Source organism: Nycticebus coucang, chromosome 10 (assembly GCF_027406575.1).
Source record: "Nycticebus coucang isolate mNycCou1 chromosome 10, mNycCou1.pri, whole genome shotgun sequence".
Lineage (NCBI taxonomy): Eukaryota > Metazoa > Chordata > Mammalia > Primates > Lorisidae > Nycticebus > Nycticebus coucang.
In genome coordinates, this window is record NC_069789.1 from 3,059,826 (window position 1) to 3,080,969 (window position 21,144).

Below are 21,144 nucleotides of genomic sequence, written 5' to 3' on the forward strand. Positions count from 1 at the left end.
GAAGCTAACATTTTATTCAGTAACTTTTGTATTTAAAAAATGAAAACTATGTAAACACTGTTACTAACATTTCTATCTAAATTAGAATGAGCGATCTGCTTTTGAAATCAAGGTATTATGCATCTAAAAGTAAAAAAGAAGCAGCATGCAGAATGTGTGCCTAGTGTGGTTACGCCGTTTTCAATTAAAATCCATTTCAATATATATATATATACACACATATATTTTAAAAAGCTAAAGGAATTTTAAGATATTTTACATCTTCCCAGTTCCTGTCCATTCCCAATTAAAATAATCCAAAAGAAAAAGAATGGAAATACACTGTTGACCAATGTAAAGTCCTTGCTATTCAAATACCTAAGAAATCAATGGATTGCGTTGGCTGGACCGCTGAGCGGCTACAGCATTGCACAAACTCTTGTGTGTGTTTTCTTCTCCCACCAGCTTTGATTAGCTATTTTGTAACATAAAAGTAGACAATAATGAGTGTCTAATTACGGGAGTCATGTAGGTTCAAAAAAGTATATGCTTCTCCTAAATTAACCTGTGTAAATTACAGATAGTCAGTAGAGGGATAGCGAAAGTTTTTATCTGTTGACCTGGGAAACACATAGTTAATGAGGAGTTCTTACCATGATGATCAAGGTTGCTGGTCCTATGAAACTCCAAATGAAGTAGGTGTCAAGTCGGAGCCAACATCTGGAAGAGGAAGGGGAGGAGGCGTTGAGGAACTGGGCAGAACATACGCAAAGGTGAGCCAGTGCCAGGGGTGTGAGCTGCACCGCCTTCCACGGCAGACAGGAAATATTACAGTGCCTGTGCCTTTAAATGCTGAATGATGTGCCCAATTTCTTTTTTTTTTTTTTTTATTGTTGGGGATTCATTGAGGGTACAATAAGCCAGGTTACACTGATTGCAATTGTTCGGTAAAGTCCCTCTTGCAATCATGTCTTGCCCCCATAAAGTGTGACACACACCAAGGCCCCACCCCCCTCCCTCCTTCCCTCTTTCTGCTTCCCCCCCCATAACCATAATTGTCATTAATTGTCCTCATATCAAAATTGAGTACATAGGATTCATGCTTCTCCATTCTTGTGATGCTTTACTAAGAATAATGTCTTCCACGTCCATCCAGGTTAATACGAAGGATGTAAAGTCTCCATTTTTTTAATGGCTGAATAGTATTCCATGGTATACATATATCACAGCTTGTTAATCCATTCCTGGGTTGGTGGGCATTTAGGCTGTTTCCACATTTTGGCGATTGTAAATTGAGCTGCAATAAACAGTCTAGTACAAGTATCCTTATGATAAAAGGATTTTTTTCCTTCTGGGTAGATGCCCAGTAATGGGATTGCAGGATCAAATGGGAGGTCTAGCTTGAGTGCTTTGAGGTTTCTCCATACTTCCTTCCAGAAAGGTTGTACTAGTTTGCAGTCCCACCAGCAGTGTAAAAGTGTTCCCTTCTCTCCACATCCACGCCAGCAGATGTGCCCAATTTCTAACAGCACTATTGATGGAGTAAGATAATTACCCCTGGAGGAAGCAGAGAATTAAAAAAAAAGAAAAGAAAAAAAAAAGCAGCACTGGGCCCCTTTGCTAAGACTTTTGTGTCTGTTACAGAAACCTTAAAAAAGGATAAAGAAAGAAAGAAAAATCCATACACAGGCCCATGAAATAGAGTAGCTTAGCTATCTTTTCTCTCCAATTATGGTGCTACACAACCTGTCTACCCGCTGTCAGGCAAAGTGACATTTTCTTGTCAAGAAGATGGGAGGAAACTCAGTACAAAGAAGAAATAAATTTGGTATCAGAAGACTGAAGTTTAATTAGGTTGGGCAGCCAACCTTTGAGAGTTCTGGAGTCTTGAAAGGTGCATTGTTAGTGCTGGTTCTGCTGGGGTTGCAAACGATGGTTAGCGTCTCATGAAGTTGATTCATGACTCAGAAGTAAATTATTAATCACTTAATTTCAGCTACATTTAATACTCCGCCCAGTTCGTACAGCCTCGGGGAAATTACGTTTTCATTCCTGGGCATGACAGAAAGATAAAATGGAAGTGACTAGTTATGAGAAAGATGAATGTCAATTTTGAACAAATTACATTCGATGTTAAAAATAATATCTTCAGTTATTGGCCATTTTACTCTATTTGAGGGATAATTTAAAAAGAAACCATCTCTAATAGTATACATTTAAAAGTGGTGTGCTATGGTGTCTAAACCTACAAATCCTAAGTACGTACATATTTTTGTGATTATAGAAATGTTACTTAAATCTAAGTAATCATTTAATAACAGGCAAGCTGTTAAGAAAGAAATTTATAAATGCCTATCAGTGAAGAAATGGATAATTGTCATTCATGAAGTGTTATAAAAACAGTTAAAAAGAAGGAAGTGGGTCTATCTACACCACAGGATAAATAAAAATCACAGGGGAGTAAAAAAGTTAGGTGATGATGGGTGGCGCCTGTGGCTCAAAGAGGTAGGGCGCCGGCCCCATATACGGGAGGTGGTGAGTTCAAACGCAGCCCTGGCAAAAATCACACACACACAAAATAAGTAAAGTGATGAGTCTACACTGTAAATACAGGGTGATCATAACATTCACACCATTTTAAATTGCACATGAACTTTATGGCCACTCTGTATATCAAATATCGTACATATAATATGGTGCATATATGTTAACATATATACACAAGTATATTAGAAACACACATTTAAAAGACTACTTTATGTATTTGATGGGCATGTGTATATATGTATTATTTCCTTTTACATATGTGTATATTTACATATATATTTATATATATGGAAAGAAAAAAAATCCCTTATGTTGAGAATCCAGAGGACCAGAAGTGGACAGAAAGGGTTTAGCTCTATGTTTTTTTTTAATAATTACTGAAAGCAAATATACTAAAATGATAACAGTTTTAACATCTGAGCGATGGAGGCAGTGGTGTTTACTAGGTTTTTTGGTTTACTTTTCACTAATTGTTTTTTCTTTTGTACAAGAGGTAGGTTTTTAAGCAAAAGAAAATAAAGAAACAAAAAGCAAATTCTCTATGGAAAATCAAGTTAAAGGTGACAAACTAAGGCTGCCTTCTATGAAGTTAAATACTCACAAACTGATTTCAATAGGGTACGGCAGATACTGCCCTAAGCAGCTGACCACAAGTTCATGTCTTTTACACACACAAGCTAATTTCTCTTTATTGAAAGTAATCATAATAATCCTGTCTGGAAAACAAACAATGCCATTAGCAAAGTAATCGATGCTTAGTTGTTAGCTATTAGTTTGAATAATTACTACTCTTTTGCTGTGTTGTTCCAAAAATTTTGTCGTAGAAAATAGGAGTGTGGTGCAACCTATAAACGGACCTGGGGAAATCAGCGTTGGAATGTGAATATTGCCCGCCCTTCTTACCACTAGTTTGCTGCCTGAACAATTGTGTGTGTGAGAGAGAGAGGAAGCGGGAGGGAAAGAGAAAGAAACTTGTGCCCAGAAAAGTTTTCATGGGCCTCTCTTGGTGCTGAACAGATACGTTATTTAAACCTCAGGGTAAAAACAAATAATAAATAATGAAGCATGGGCGTTTTCCCATCTTTCACGCCCATGTAAACACACACACACACACACACACTCTTCTGAATCCTAGGAATGTTGTGGAAATTATAGCAACCCAATGCCACAGTAGTAATACATTTAAGAAGGATTATTAATAGTATAGTTCCTGTCAATTTATAGGTCAAATAAGTTTTTGAGAGCTGTCTGGGAATGAAATCACATTTTCAGTAATTGGTTTTATAGAAAAAATGTGCTTCAAGATCTTCTGAAATAGTACTCTATAGGTTAGAGACATCTTATATAAAACATGCTTCAAGATCTTCTGAAATAGTATTCTATAGGTTAGAGACATCTTATACAAAACGTGCTTCAAGACCTTCTGAAATAGTATTCTATAGGTTAGAGACATCTTATACAAAACGTGCTTCAAGATCTTCTGAAATAGTATTCTATAGGTTAGAGACATCTTATACAAAACGGGCTTCAAGATCTTCTGAAATAGTACTCTATAGGTTAGAGACATCTTATACAAATCATATGTTTAGTCACATTATTAATAGTTGTGTCGAATGAAGGGAATTTTAAGATTTTAAAGAATTTCACCAAATGTTTTGTTAAAATAAAAAATCTCATTAAATCATAGCCTTATGAACCTTCTGGGTTTTTTTCTTAACTGTCTCAGCTTAGCAAACGCTTTACTTAGAAAAGAGCTTTTGGCACAGTGATCCCCTCTAAATGTGAACATTCCATTAGAAGTTATTATTTTTCTTCTTTAAGGAAGTTTTAATATCTATTTGGTAAAACAGATGGAAATTCTCGTTGGAGCTGAACAGTGAAAGCGCTGATATGAAGTCACAATAGCCTCGGTGAGTCTGGCCAGGCTGGCCTGTCTTCTGGAAGCTGGTGGAAGAATCCCCATTCTAATTGCACTGCCAGATGGCCACACCTGCTGTTGTTTTTGGCCACAAGCCGGCTTTTTCAAAGCTTTCTGTATTTCCTCCTTTTCCCATTAACTACCTTAAAAATCTGCATGATTCCTGCCCTGATTCACTGGGCCCAGGTGGAGACAACCAGCCTGTCTTTAAGATGAAGAGTCTGACGTGGGCTGCAGACCCACAGCCCTGGGCACCCACAGCCGACCTCACGTGTCCCTGAGTCTGGCCCTCCAGTGGCATCGGACACAAAGTAAAATCACCGGTTAAGGAAGGACCAGGCCAAAGTCTCAACACAAATGCTAGAGGAACAATTTACTATACTGAGCACAGGAAAGTCCAGCTCACAAATGGCCGGATAGAACTGCAGTTGAAGGGTATGATTTAATCTAGAAATTGCCTTTATCCACCAAGCAACATTTAATTTGTGAAATTAGTAAATCTGACAGGTCATTCCTTGTTTATTTTTAAAGATATTTCAATTTCTTTGCACTTTAAATGCCCTTTAATCTTAGGTGTATGATCTATATGTTACCTCCACAGAAGTACTATGAGAAAAGACAGGACTTTGGGCTGAGAAAGCTCATTCTCACTGGGCCATGTGCTGGGTTTCAAGCAATGATAAAAACGTTTTGATACCAGACATATATTCTGGTACTCAAAGAAACACTTGTCATATACCACACACTTTGATTTTTCTTTTGTAAATAAAATTATCTAATACCAACGTCATGAAAATTCTCTTTTTGTAGAATTTTTCTTCAAGTAATAAAAGTAACTTATACCGTTAGAAATACCACACCTTCTTACTGAATTAACACAAACTTACTTGTTTTAGAACTTTAAAGAGCTGATGCTAATCCACAAGAATAAGTGGTTTGAATTATTTTCTTCCAAAATATAAGAAACTTCTTCATAAATTAATAACAAGGGTATTGATATTGATCTTATAATTTTCCCATAAAAATTTCAATTACTAGTCCAACTAGCTCTACCCTCATGTTAACTCAGAAAAGAAAAAATTAAAATAATGAATCAAATTAATTTTTCCAAATAGGACAACAGAAAACGACACTTCTAAAGTTTATCTTCTTCTGCTGTGAAACTACTCGCCGTTTTATCATCATCAGTCATTTTGATGATGCATCAGTCTATTTAGAAAAATAGTAAGGCCAATTACCCAACATCCATAAACGTCACCCCAAACAAGTTTTACAAAGCTTTTTAGATGCTGATAACACCAGAAAAGTGTAGTTCTTTATACAAAATTGGCATGTTTAATGTAGCATTGTGAGGATGCTTTGGGACACTAGGTTCTGTTGTTGGTTTAATTTGCTCTTATCAAACAAGATGTCTGGCTCTTAACCAAAGTGTGTTGAAGAGCGGTAAACTGGCAACCATTGCTGCTTCATTTTTCACACGTGGCTAAATCACAGACTCAACTATTCTTGGTGAGCAGTAAATGTAACCAGTAAACAATATTTGCCTATTAGACCCTAATGTTCACAAGGCTTAATTATTTCTGGTTGCTTATGAGCATTTTTAAACTGTATAACATGCGTGTTTTCTCTTCAACGTATGCCAGTAGCTCTGCATTTGTAATATATGTCTGTATCTGGAAAGGTCGACAGAGTTAAGAAAGGAATGAAGAGAAATGGGGAGAAAGACAGACAAACACAGGAAAAGGGACAGATAGACACGTCCAGCATAATAAACTCCAGTCCTAAACTTATGACATGCTTAAGAATTTTCTAGAATGCCATTTTTCCAGCATAGAGCACTCAGACATCTAATCTTGAAATACTTTGCAAAGAAGGGCAAGAAATGGTTGGCATGGAGATATGAGAATGGAACGTAGTGAGGGGAAGAAAAGGCCACCCTTTATGGCTCAGCTACGGTTTGGATCTCAAAATTTAAAACAAGCTCCAATACATCAAATACAGGTTGTACCACCTTTATTTCCTCAGCATGTTATATTTTTTAAAAGTGTTATAGTTTTTCTCCAGTAAAATACATCCTACCTTCTTATAATGGACTACAAAGATAAAAGCAGAATTATCTGTTATAATTTATTTATTTATTTTTTTTGGCCAGGTCTGGGTTTGAACCTGCCACCTCCAGGATACGGGTCTGGCGTCCTATTCCTTTGAGCCACAGGCGCCGCCCTATGATTTGTTAATACCACTAACTGTGGGAGTAATTCTCATGGCCTCACCTGGCTTAATAGGAGATATCATAAAAGAATGTGATCGCTACTCTATTAAGTGGTTGCTTTTAAATATAATTTATTGTATGGTGAAAACAATGTTGCTGACCATAAGGTTTATATTTCTTCATTTGGATCAGTCCAATAATAGTACCGGTTCTAATAAATAGTTTTAATTTAATAAATGCTTATATATGTCAGACCTTTTATATACACACTCCCATACATATATCCACATGCACACATATGCACACAACTTTAAACACCACAATAGTCTCTCAAGGTACAAATAATAGCCTTCACTTTATAGATTAGGAATGTGAAATTACATAAACTAAAATGACTTGCCCACAGACACACAGGTATTAAGTAGTTGAGCCTGAATTTTATTCTAGTCCACCTGACTCCAAAGTCCCGTGGCTACTGAACATTTCCCCAAGAGAATAAAGATACAAGTGAGAAAACAAATAAAGCTATTGTTTTGTTGATAACTGTAAATTTCAACGAGTAGATGAGAAATGTATCTGGTATAGTAAGGCACAGATGACTGAAACACGTCTCAAGTGAAAACGTCTTTCTAAACATCAGGTCCTCAAGAGATGAAAAGTTTAGTATTAGTAAGCTGCTTTATGGGAATATAAGATATGTATCATAAATAATAATTTATAATTAATTGTGTTTAGTGTATTTAAGAGTTGTGAAACCATCAACTCAATCTAATTTTAGTTTCGTTGCACCAAAGCAACTCTGCTCCCGTCAGCACCCTGCCCCTTTGCCTTCCCTCCCACTGGCCTATGCTGGTTCCCCCATTCTCCTAAAATCCACTGTGTTTTTTATCTCTAAAGATTTGCCTGTTCTGGGGAGGCACCTGTGGCTCAGTGAGTAGGGCGCCGGCCCCATATGCCGAGGGTGGTGGGTTCAAACCCAGCCCCAGCCAAACTGCAACCAAAAAATAGCCGGGCGTTGTGGCGGGTGCCTGTAGTCCCAGCTGCTCGGGAGGCTGAGGCAAGAGAATTGCTGAAGTCCAGGAGTTAGAGGTTGCTGTGAGCCGTGTGATGCCACGGCACTCTACCCAAGGGCGGTACAGTGAGACTCTGTCTCTACAAAAAAAAAAAAAAGATTTGCCTGTTCTGGACATTTTATGCAAAAGAGAACATGTAACATACAGACTTTCACAACTGGCTTCTTTACCCCAATATTTTCAAGGTTGATCCATTTTGTAGCACATACTAATACTTAATTTTTATTGCCCAAAATATTCTATCATAGAGACATATCACATTAAAAAATATTTTCATCATCTGATGGACATTGGCCTTTTGTGATAGCCCCAAAGTGTCCACTTCTTGGCTAACATAAATATTGCTGCTATGAATATGGCACATTGTATATGTTTTCATGGTAACCTATATTCTCATTTTTCCAGGGTAAATACTTAGGAGGGGGCTTGCTGGATCAGATGGTAACTATGTCAGCATTCTTCAGATTACTTGCTGAAGGAGCTGGCTATGCTATTTACACACCCGCCAGCAGTACACGCCTGACCCAGGTTTTCCACATGTTCAGTTTTTATTCCACATGTGTGTTTTTATTACAGTCCTCCTAATGGATAAAGTCCTGCTACCTTATAAAGTAACCTCTAGGTGTTACTGAGAGCTGAGGAAGTTATCATACTTTTTGGTTCCCATATTAACTCACATCCAAATATTTGATGTTAAATCCAACATTCCATTGCATTGAAAATAACAAGACAACTATAATCCTAGCACTCTGGGAGGCTGAGGTGGGTGTATTGCTTCAGCTCAGGTGTTAGAGACCTGCCAGAGCAAGAGTGAGACCTCATCTCTAAAAGATAGCTGGGCGTTGTGGTGGACGCCTATAGTCCCAGCTACTCGGGAGGCTGAAGCAAGAGAATCACTTGAGCCCAGGAGTTTGAGGTTGCTGTGAGCTATGATGCACGGTACTCTACTGAGGGTGGCGAAGTGAGACTCTGTCTCAAAAAATAAAAAATAAAATAAAATAAAATAAAATGAAATATAAGCACACACATGCACTCTCCACATACATATTGAGAAGTTACCTTGATAGGTCAATGGAAAGCACTTCTTATCTGCGCTATTTCTCATCAGACAGACCTGGTAACGACATGCCAGCAAGGTGGATGCCTCACATCAATACCATTTTATATGAAAGTATATTCTATAACATCACACAGTCGTTGCTTAGAAAAATACTCCAAAGGAAAATGTAATTTAGGAGTGGGTTGAAATGCTTAGAAATTGTGAGCAAATGTTCACACTTTGGGCATATAACTTCCGTCAACTTCAACATTCCTTAATCTTTCTTAATCATATAACCTTGTATTAAAAAAAAAAATCAGTAATCACTTTCCTACCCAAATGATTATGCTACTTCGATAATGAAATGATAATAAAGAAATTTGGGGGCTTTTAACTGACAGAGGAGGGACCACCGGTTTCAGAGATGCTTTTAAGCTAGTAAGCTGGGGAGACAAAGGTAAGATTTAATAGGTGATTTATAACAATTTTCAGGTCATAAAATTTGATTTCACTCATTTTTAAGAGCATCGCTGTTCTTCTAGTACTCAGGATATTCTGATCAGTTATAAATTTTCATGACCTAATCCACATCTTTTAGAACCTCCTTATCGATTTTCTAGCTCAGAGTTTCTTTCTTAAACAATTATCTGAGCTTGGTGCCTGCTGTCATCCTAGGGCCCATTCTAGGTCCTTCTTCTAATCACCAGGACAGTAACCACTGTTTTTTTTTTTTTTTTTTTTTCTTAGTTATAAACATGAGATTGTGAGGAAAATGCTAAAAAACCATTAACGTGACATTTTCTTTTAAATAAAATTAACTGTTCAAATAGGTTGCATTTTTGTTGTGATAATACAGTTTTTAAAATTTAAATGAACTGATGAGTGTCAAGTCATAAAACTGAAGTATTTAGTATTGGATTTCCAAATCTGTTCTATTAGAATTATTGTTCAGGCAAGGCCAGCCTTCTTCTTTTTTTTTCTTTTCTTGAGACAGAGTCTCACTATGTTGCCCTCAGGAGAGTGCCGTGGCCTCACAGCTCAAAGTGACCTCAAATCTTGGGCTTAAGTGATTCTCTTGCTTCAGCCTCCTGAGTAGCTGGGACTACAGGTGCACACCACAACACCTGGCTATTTTTTTTGTTGCAGTTGTCATTGTTGTTTAGCAGGTCTGGGCTGGGTTTGAACCCGCCAGCCTCGGTGTATGTGGCCAGTGCCGTAACCACTGTGCATTGGGCACCAAGCCCAAGGCCAGATTTCTGACAGTATCATATCAGATGTCTTTGCTAAACGTCCGTATGAATACCAGTATGAGAGGAAAAACAGTGACAAAAGGAAATAATGCCTATTATCAGCAATGCAATTTTGACTTGTGTTTCATTAGCAGAAAGTTATTAAAAAAAAAAAACTACTGGTATTTTAAATGGTTTTTTAAATGTCTGATTATTGTGACAAAATAATTATTCTAAGTATATTCTTGAGTATGATGTCAGTACAGATGAAAAGATTTTGTTAAACAAACATCAAAAACTAATGACTCTCTTACAAACACTGCAAATTGATGGCAAACCAAGCGGTTTCTCAAAATTAAATTATGTATGCTTTGGGTGTGAGTGTGTGTTTTGTACAGAGTAATAAATCCAACAGCCTTCATAACATTTCATAGAAAACATCACTTAGATCAGCGGTTCTCACCTGTGGGTCATGACCCCTTAGGGGGTCTTCTGCATATCATATATTTACAATATGATTCAAAACAGTAGCAACGAAAATAATTTTATGGTTGAGGGTCACCACGACAAGAGGAACTGTATTAAACGTCACGGCTTTTGGAAGGCTGAGAACCACTGACTTAGAGGGTATCGGAATAGAACCAGTAAATGTCAAATAGCTGACAGGATTCCTCTGAATTCTGGCTAATCCCAATCTATTTCATACTGTGCACTATACATATTTGTATTTAAAAATCAATGTAAGGCATAAGAAGATAACTATAACAAACAAACTTGAGAGAGAAGAGTTACGTGACAGAGAGTCAAGTGGTAAATGGGGGGTGTGAAATATCAAATGAGATAAAATACCAGAGGCCAGGTGTGGGGCTCACGCCTATAATCCCAGTACTCTGGGAGGCTGCGGAGGGTGGATTGCCTGAGCTCAGGAGTTCAAGATCAGCATTAGCAAGAGCGAGACCCCATCTCTACCAATAAGAGAAAAACTCGCCAAGCACAGTATAGCAGGTGTCTGTAGTCTCAGTCACTAGGGAGGCTGAGGCAGGAGGATCACACAAGTCTGGGAGTTTGCAATTGCTCTGAGCTGTGATGGAGACTGTGCTAAAAGAAGAAAAGAAAGAAAGAAAAAGAAAGAGAGAGAGAGAATAAAAGAAATAAACAATAGTAACAGGAACTAGAACAAAAAGATTTGATAATAAGAAACAAGACAGAGATTTGATGCCCAGAAATCTTCCTAGTTGTGAGTTGTGTAAAAGTGCATTGCTTAGGCTCAGCGCCTGCAGCTCCGTGGGTAGGGTGCCGGCCACATACACGGAGGCTGGAGGGTTCAGGCCCAACCTGGGCCTAGTAAACAACAATGACAAGTGCAACTAAAAAATAGCCGGGCGTTGTGGTAGGTGCCTGTAATTCCAGCTACTAGGGAGGCTGAGGCAAAAGAATCACATCACCCGAAAAGTTTGAGGTTGCTGTGAGCTGTGATGCCACAGCACTCTACCCAGGGCAACACAGTGAGACTCTGTATCATAAAAAAAAAAAAAAAAAAAGTTCATTGCTTATATTTTCTTTAGGAAGATGTCTTGATCTTCCTTCTCTTTTTAACACCTGCTTCTTCAGTGGGCAAATCAGCGCTGCATCAATAAAGGTCTAGATGAATTCCTGAAGGGTAGAAGTTAGACATTATTCTGAAGGCCTTTCTGCAGACAATTGATTTAAAATGTACAAGAAACAAGATACGAAAATGCGTAATGCCTGTCTGTGAAATCAATTTAGTGTAATTTCCCTTACCCTTTTCTCTCTCATTTTCATCCTTTTTCCCTGTATCTGTTTTGCTTCTCTTTGTGTTGGGAAAAGTCATAATCACAAAACTAAATGATTATTAAGGTTTGTTTTAAATCAGTGCCTAGGAAATAAATTAGCCTCTGTTCCCTACGTCAGTAAATGAGAGCTTCCAGTTACGTTTCTGGAAATTAAAGCAATAATGGCCAAAGGTTTAACAAAGTCGCGAGAGACTATGTATTATTGATTCTAGGAAAAGATAGATCACTACTATGGAGAAAATAACATCGATTTCAAAATAAATGACTAAAACACAAAGCAAACAAGTTTAGTCAGTTCAACAATAGGAAAATTTTGCAAATACCTATGGAGAAAAAAGTTAACATAAAACAACAACAGAAAAGCAAAACAGAACTTCAGGAGGGCAAAATTAAGCTATTTACGAATGACATTGAAACAGTATACGGTTACAAATAACTACATCACACAACAAAAAGACCAGAAACAAACCTCGCAAAGAATGAACGAACAGAAACACATTCAGAAAAGGAATCAGACAATGGCCACATCGAAATAGTAAGCAATGATAATAATAGTGCAAAGAAAGTAATATCCACAGTGTCAAATAAAAAGTATGACAATTATAGAAGTGAAGTGTATACTTTAAAACAGTGTTTTGCGGCTTGTGAATTACATCAATGTAATTATTATATATATATTGAAAAAACTGTGATCAATCTAATGCCTTTCACCTGAGATGTCTTTTTTGTCAACCTTGGATAATATATATATTTTTCTAATCTTAGTCTGGTCCACAGATGTCACTGAGATCCACTAAACTCTGATTTAACTATAATTCATAAAGATTAAAGAACAGGTGGTTGTTTTTACTTCAGACAAATGGCTTTATATAGCCTACTGCACTTCAGGAAAAAAACTCAACAGAATTAGATGGTCTTCTTTTAATTGCACTGTTGGTGCCACGAACCAGCACACGCTATTTTAAATACGCCTCTCCTGTCTGTCCCTCCTTAGGAAGCCTCACTTCTAGGATTCTAGGAAGCAGATTACCCCCTTGATAGCACGTTCAGACTGCTGAGGGCTGGCGAAAGTCGTGAAGTTTGGCTTATTAACTCCTACACAAATTGAATTTGTCTAAGCTCATCTGAGCCTTCACTGCAGCTTGGATATCTTTTTTATTAATGTCTAATTGGATCCTTACCACATTTTCCACAGATTTCAAAGCTTTTGAAATCTTTGTTCTCTCAATGTGACCTCACCTATTCATTCCACAGAAGGTGGTATCTTTTACTTGATGGAAAAGATCCTCTGCTTCAGAACTGACTTTTGTCTGTCCTTTCCTGCACAATCATTTCAGGAGAGAAAGGTAATTTTATCATTAAAAAAAAAATCCTAGTTTATTTGAAAAAAGCCTGACTTGGCTTATTGTATACATCTGCCACCATCAGCTGTTTCCACCGCACCCCCATCCCCAGTGGTAAGATGGGATTTATTATACAGAAAATAATACAGAAAAAGCTCCAGCGCTCCTAGCAGAGGGAGAGACTCAAGTCAGAAAATCTCTACCTGGGTCCTTTGTCCAGGGCAGTGGTTCTCAACCTGTGGGTCGTGACCCCTTTGTAACAATGAAAATACCTCGCAGCATTCGAAGGTTGAGAACCACTGGTCTAGGGGTGTATTCAACCACTTAGCTCTGTAACCACGGGCAAGGCAACAAATTTATCTGGCCCTTGATTTTCTCGTCTATTTTTATGATTTTCTCGTCTATTTTAATGCCACGGACTTGGTGAACTCTAAGGCCACTTTTCAGTCTAACTCATCTTGTGTTTAATCTTCCATCTTTCTACCTCCCGGGACTTTTCCTTTCCTTCAGCCCACAGGTACGTATTGAATACAGATGAGGGATCGGGCGTTTTCTCTCCCATAATCTTCTCTTCGTAACTTGATTCTTTTCACCCTAGACATGCTTACGACTTCATCTTTTAAAATCCTCTTTATGATTGTTAGCACGGACATTATCTCACCATTTTTCAATGAAATTACAGCAGGGCGTAAATAATACTTGAAGACTCGACTTCCTTACTACTAATTTGCCTCTTCGTACCTTCCAGTTTGGGTTTCTGCTCCTAGCATTTCGTCAAAACAGTTTTTGTGAAGGTGAAATGATATTTTTTCTCACTGGTCACGCCACTTGAATTGCCTTTGACATAAAACACCACTGACAGAATTTTGATCCATCTTGAAATTTTCCTCTCACTTTCCTTGAATCTGAGTCTCTTTCTAAATTCTCTAAGGTGCTATTTACCTCCTTCTTTTTCTACTTTTCTCTCCTGGGGGCTATTGAAAATTTCAGGCATTTTGAGACTATGAACTGCTACATTTATGTAGATTACGAAAACGTTTTATCTGAACTCCTTTCTAATATGCTGAACACCTTTATACATACGTCTCACTAATTTAACGTTATGTTGAAAATAAAATTCATTGCCATACCCCAGCACCCACCTGGGGGAAAACACAAACGACGCCTGATCCTATTCTCTTTCCAGTGACTAGAAGGAACATATCAGAAAGAAGAGGAGACACCAAGTCAGGCCTTCATTGTCCTTTGATAACACACAGCTTTTCTTGTTTCTTTCTTTTTCTCCCTCCCCTCCCCTCCCCTTCCCTTCTCCTCCCCTCCCCTTCCCTTCCCTTCAACAGAGTCTCACTCTGTTCTCCTAGGTAGAGTGCCTTGGCATCACAGCTCACAGCAGCCTCAAATTCTCAAACTCTTGGGCTCAAGAGATCCTCTTGCCTCAGCCTCCCAAGTAGCTGGGACTACAGGTGTGTGCCAGTATCCCAGGCTAGTTTTTTTTTTTTTTTTATTTTTAGTGAAGATGGGGTCTCACTCTTGCTCAGGCTGGTCTCGAACTCCTGAGCTCAACTAGTATCCCAGGCTAGTTTTTTTATTTTTAGTGAAGATGGGGTCTCACTCTTGCTCAGGCTGGTCTCAAACTCCTGAGCTCAACTAGTATCCCAGGCTAGTTTTTTTTATTTTTAGTGAAGATGGGGTCTCACTCTTGCTCAGGCTGGTCTCAAACTCCTGAGCTCAACTAGTATCCCAGGCTAGTTTTTTTTATTTTTAGTGAAGATGGGGTCTCACTCTTGCTCAGGCTGGTCTCGAACTCCTGAGCTCAACTAGTATCCCAGGCTAGTTTTTTTTATTTTTAGTGAAGATGGGGTCTCACTCTTGCTCAGGCTGGTCTCAAACTCCTGAGCTCAAGCTATCCCTCTCACGTTGGCCTCCTAGAGTGCCAGGTTTACAGGTATGAGCCACTGCACCCGACCAACTCACAGCTTTTCATACAGCTAATTCTTCATTTGATAAATCCTTCCATGTCCAGCAAAACATTGAAGTTATCATCTCTTCCTAGTGACTCAAGATTATGGTTCTGAGAGGAGAAGATTATCCTGTTCTCAAACAGCGTCATGCTGAGTCTTAAGATTTTGTTTTTCCTTTCACATCCTAACCATAGTATAACCGTGGATGGAATTTGACTCCTTTGCTACTCCAGTTCCTTCGCTTATTGCTTGGAAGACTTTAGTTTCCAAGAAAATCCAAAGGTTTTATTTCAACTAGATTTAAAAAATAAATTTAAATATAAAAATATTTTAAAAATAAAATTTAAAAAACAAAGAAAGCAAACAGCACACTTACACTTTATCTGTTCCGTAACTCCTGTAGTCCACGGCGGCCGACACGGCCACGATGAGCGCGGGCATCCCGTAGCCAACCAGGTAGAAGTACTTCCTGCGGGAGTGCTCGCTCTCGAAAACCTCCACCAGCATGATGTAGAGCTGCACGCCCTCCAGGAACATCCAGGTGAAGGCAGCCAGAAAGAAGAAATGCAGAAGAGCAGCGAACACAGCACAGGCGATCTGGGGAAGGGAGTGGAAGGCTCAGTCACGTAGCTCATGTGGAGAATCTGCTCACGGCCATAAAGCCACATCCGATATTCATGGAGACAGTGCTAACCACGGGTCTGCAAAACTGTCATCTAGAGAAGACTCCTAAACTCCAGATACTAAAAACTAGTATCATTCAACACAAACTGTCTTCGAAAACTGCACTTAGCATTAATAACAGCTTATCGATGACAGCATAGCATTAGAATAAGAAACAATGACAACAACTAGAAAAAAATTCTAATAGGACCCTAGGAATCATATTACTGAGATTAAAGATTTAGAAATATAAATTTTTTTTTTTTCTCCTGGCCATAATGACAAGTGCGCTAACACAGTGAGTTCTTACTAAATACTACGGTTGATTTCAGTCTTTTAAAGTAAGATTATTAATTCATTATTAGTAATTGTTTATTTGTTTCCCAGCTTGTTTCAAAAAGGATTTGAGATGAACTTTGGAAAGTTCATGCTGCACAGGTGTAAAAATAGAGGTGGCAAAAGTTAAGAGCTCCAGAATGGCTTTTTTTTCTCTGATTTTTTGGTGACTGTACTAAATATGGTCTAGAAAAGCTGAATTAAAAACAAACAAACAAAAAAAAGGAGCCAGCCCTTATTCTGTGTATTTCCTGAGGTACTACGATTTTCAGGGGATCATCTATTAATTTCCTATTCTTACCTCAGTTCCTGAAATCTCCCCTCCTTTCGGTTCCTGCTTTTTTATTGTCTCAACTAAATTCTATAGCTCCTCCTACAAATGGTCAACTAACTTAAAAATTATCAGAGTAGCATGAATTCACTGGTAACTAAGATCCCTAAGATGTGAGACAAAGGGTGGTCGGTTTCCCTGGGTTAGGGGGAGGGTGAAGGGGAGGGGAGGGGTCGGCTGTCTGCGCAGAGAGGAGTCAGGTCCTCACCTGGGGGATGCAGAACAGGAAAGCTCAGCCCCAGGAAAAGTAAAGACGAGATTTGCTGAGACGCACCCGATCCATGTTTTTATACGGGCCACTGTTCATCACACTATTACACTCGTCAGAATTCAGTTTCCCTGCCATCTGCAATGCTTGGCCAAGCTTTCTTTTTTTTTTTTTTTCATACCATATGTAACATCAGGAAACAAAAATAAGCATAAGGTTTCGAAATGAAAAGAAACGCACAATATTTGAATTGCAACCTAACGAGAGAATAAAATGATACCTTCTCAGAAAAATAACACCATTTCCCATCTCTTGCTTTTTAGAGTTAGAACGTCAACTATGAATTTTTGTTATCGTAAGGCTTTGCTTGGGGGGGACAGTAATGGATACGTTGATTGCTTATTCATAGATATGCACTGATGGGAGAAGCTGTCACATTAGGATATGATAACCAATTAAAAATATAACCACCATAATTGTACCCTTTCCGGTCTTTAATCATGAATGTGTAATCACAAGCGTGAATCCAAATGCATTTTTATTGTAAAGTATTCTATCTATATGGGCACACTCCAGGCAACAGCGGTAAGTGAATGAACCACTTATTATCCTCACAAGTCTTCCCCAAAATGAAAGTTTCCTGCTCATTTGCAATTTTAGTCATGAGGACAAACTTTCACCATGCCCACCAACCCAAAGTAAACCAAAACCGCATCTCAAAAATTGTTAAGTGGGCATAAAGTCTTATGTCAGAGATAAGATACTGTCTATTATTTATACCTTCTCCTCGATTTTATCAAGAACAGTCGGATACAGTTGTTCCTTTTTTCTTTTCTTTCCGTTCTTTCTCTCCTCTCCTTGATATGACTAAATGCAGGTAATAGTAAAGTACAAAGTTGGTGCTTAAATTTGTGATCAGAAATCAAGCAGAGATAAAGTACCAAACAAAATTTGTAAAGAGTTTATGTTCTCCAAATACGATGGGTAGTTTGTATTATTTTTCAAAATACATCCATTAGAAAAACATTTTTTAGACATACAAATTTAAATGTGTGATGTTCATTAAGATCTATTATAGAGCTCAGAAAATACTAATTACATCTGTTAAGAAAAGATATCCCTCTATTCTCTAAATATTTTCTTTGTTTTTATATCTGCGCAATTTTATTATCTCTCTTTTTTTTTTATTTAGTTTAAGGTGAGGGTGCAAAGAACCAAATCATAATATTTGAATTTGTTAGGTAGAGTCCCTCTTGTAGCTATATCCCATACCCAATATTAGCTCTGATTTAAAAAATAAGAGAAGAAAATGATGATGATATACAGTTACTTCAAAAACAAATTTTTGAAACAAAATTTCTGAAGCAGTGTACATCTAAACTATTGATAGGAATAAAAAAATGGGATAGCCGCTTTCAAGACAGTTTGGAAGTTTCTTACAAAACTAAACATACTCTTGCTATGCAATCCAGCAATTGTACTCTTTAGTTTTTACCCGAGGGAGTTGAAAACAAATGTCCACACAAAAACAACACATGAAGGGCTGCAGCAGTTTTATCAGAATCGCCAAAACTTAGAAGTATCCAAGATGACCTTGAAGGGTGAGACAAAGAACTGTGGCCCTTGGGGGCGGCACCTGTGGCTCAGTGGGTGGGGTGCCAGCCCCATATACCAAGGGTGGCGGGTTTAAACCCGGCCACGGCCAAACTGCAACAAAAAAATAGCCAGGCATAGTGGTGGGCACCTGTAGTCCCAGCTACTACTTGGGAGGCTGAGGCAAGAGAATCGCCTAAGCCCGAGAGCTGTAGGTTGCTGTGAGCTGTGTGATGCCATGGCAGTCTACCAAGGGCAGCAAAGTGAGACTCTGTCTCTAAATTAAAAAAAAAAAAGAAAAGAAAAAAGAAACTGGCCCATTGGATAAGGAAATGGGAAATGCTAGTCAGTACCAAAAACAAGCTATCACAAAGTGAAAGAAAGTAGGGAACTTAGATATTACTGAGAGAAGGCAGTCTGAGAAACTTCCATACTATGTGATTCCAACTACATGACATTCTGGGAAGGCCGAAACTATGACAACAATAAAAAAATCAGCAGTTGTCATGAGTCAGGGGAGAATGAGGGCTGAACAGCAACAGCGGAGAGAATTTTCAGGGCAGTGACAAAACTCTGTCTTACTCTCCAAGGGTGGCTATAGCTTAGGTGTTTGTCCAAAGCCTAGAATGTACAGCACCCGAGTGAGCCCTGAAGGAAGCCATGGACTCTGGGTGACAATGACGTGTCAGTGATGGTTCACCAGCTGTCACAAAGGTGCCCCCTCTGAGGAGGGGTGTAGGCAATAGGGGAGGATGTGTGGGGGAGTGGGGGGTGAATGGGAAATCTTTGTGCTTTCTGCTTAATTTTGCTATAAAGCAAAAAATTTCTCCCCAAACTGAATCTATACACACATTAAAAGCAATGAACACCTCTTTCATATCATATTTCACTGCCTTTTTTTTTGGCCTGGGCTGCGTTTGAACCCATCACCTCCAGCATATGGGGCCAGTGCCCTACTCCTTTGAGCCACAGGCGCTCACATATTTCATTGTTTTTTTATGACAATGGGACATGAGAAATGGAAAACCAGGTAAGGTCTGAAAATTAGTGCCTCTCTTAGGTAACTAGCCGAGAATGAATATTCCTGGGGTTGGTGGTGTCAGAGCGGCAAGTGGGAACGCCTTGTGCTAACATGGATGTGGCCGCTTACCGGCTGGTCAGTCTGGTTGATCCCAATCAGGAAGAGCAGCTCTGCTACAAAGAGGCTGACACAAAGGTTCTTGTGGATGGTGTTACGGTCGCTCTGGAGCCCGCGGAAAAAGCAAAATGTGAAGACGCAAATCAGGAGACAGACAAGGGACAGCAAAATTCCAACCCACGTGATCACGTCCAGGAGGAGGTCATGGACTGCGTCGCTGTGCTGGGGACAGAACAGAGAGGCCGTGAGTTGCATTCAGACATAAACAGTTATAAGGTTTAATAAGGACCTGGATTCAGGAGACATGATTTCATAATGCACAAAATATCCCCCACACTCACAGTGAATCAAATAACCTGGCGTTTTGGATTTTCTGCTCCTTGATAAACCCCTTCTCTGTGGTGTGACTCAGTCTGACATTCAGAGATGAGACCAGCATTGCCCCTTCTTAGGTCAAAATTTTCAGAATTCATGTAGTTGAAGCCAACCCACCTGATTCTGCCCAAATATTTCAAAGTAAAACTTTCTGTTTAATCTATGTAACTTTTGAGCACTAACTCTTGGACAATCCCTTTTAAAAACCAAGCTATGCACATAATGGAAATCGTATCTCAGTTCACCTAAGGATCTTATAAAAAATATAAGTCCTTGGTCTTATAAATCTTTTATCAGAATTTCCAAGGTTGAGTCTTATAAGTACGTATTTTTACAAAGATTCCCGGTTAATTCTGATGAATACCAACATAAGTGTACCATTTCTTTAGTGGGAAAAATCTAAAAGAATGAGGATATTCACCGGATTTATATTCATATTGAACGACTTAAGAAGATCAGGAAGTTTGATTCCCAAAAGGTTTCGCATGAATACAGCTTATTATCCATAGACAGAAAATAAATATTCGGAATTATTGTACCGAAGAGCAGCATAAAGCAAGCTGTCACGCTGAGGAGGAGAAGTTTGTGAAAACTTCTGCACTAAAACTGCATATTTCAGGCCTATTAAAACCACACAGCAAGCTCCATATTTACATGGAAGTGGTCATTGGTGATTTCTTTTCCATCCTTGTTCTACGATTGAAACCTCTATTTCACCTTATAGTAGTTTGCGTCTCCCCCAAACGACGTGAAGGGATAGGATTTATAATAGCCCCACACGCCAGTGTACCGAGATCCCGGGACACAGTCGAGAAATTGAGTGCCTGTCAGTTCCTCTTTTCTTTCTAAGCTTCCTGAAAATCCCTAAATACCTAATTTCTACCAATGAGGGAATGGACAAATAAAGGTTAATTTATGCAATGATGTCCTAAAGAGTGGTGGAAAACCAGTGTACTAGGTTTACAGTTACTAACATAGATACTTCACAAAAATACGAGATTTTTTTTTTTTTTTTTTGTAGAGACAGAGTCTCACTTTATCGCCCTCAGTAGAGTGCTGTGACATCACAGCTCACAGCAACCTCCAGCTCTTGGGCTTACGTGATTCTCTTGCCTCAGCCTCCCGAGTAGCTGGGACTACAGGTGCCCACCACAACGCCCAGCTATGTTTTTATTGCAGTTTGGCCAGGGCCGGCTTTGAACCTCCACCCTTGGTAATATGGGGCCGGCACCCTACTCACTGAGCCACAGGTGCTGCCCAAATACTAGATTGTTTTAAAGGCAAACAACAAAAGGATCTATAGTGTAGGGGTATACAACCTTTTTTCTTCCCTGCTGCAAACTGGAAAAATAAGAGTTGTGTACGGTCACACATTAAACACACAA

The 21,144-nt window shown here is 38.8% G+C and overlaps 1 protein-coding gene across 7 annotated transcripts in view; it reads right to left on the reverse strand.

Moving 5' to 3' along the window:
• The window catches only part of ADGRL3 (adhesion G protein-coupled receptor L3), a 784,489-nt gene that overhangs the window by 74,403 nt on the left and 688,942 nt on the right, over positions 1–21,144 (reverse strand). For 6 of the 7 annotated variants that reach the window (XM_053607086.1, XM_053607089.1, XM_053607085.1 and 3 more), the window contains 3 exons: positions 19,397–19,606; positions 15,492–15,712; positions 633–699 (listed from right to left, as the gene is read on the reverse strand). In XM_053607086.1, the coding sequence (XP_053463061.1) occupies positions 633–699; positions 15,492–15,712; positions 19,397–19,606 (498 nt within the window). The remainder of the gene's footprint in view (positions 1–632; positions 700–15,491; positions 15,713–19,396; positions 19,607–21,144) is intronic. The other variant, XM_053607090.1, reaches the window with a different exon arrangement.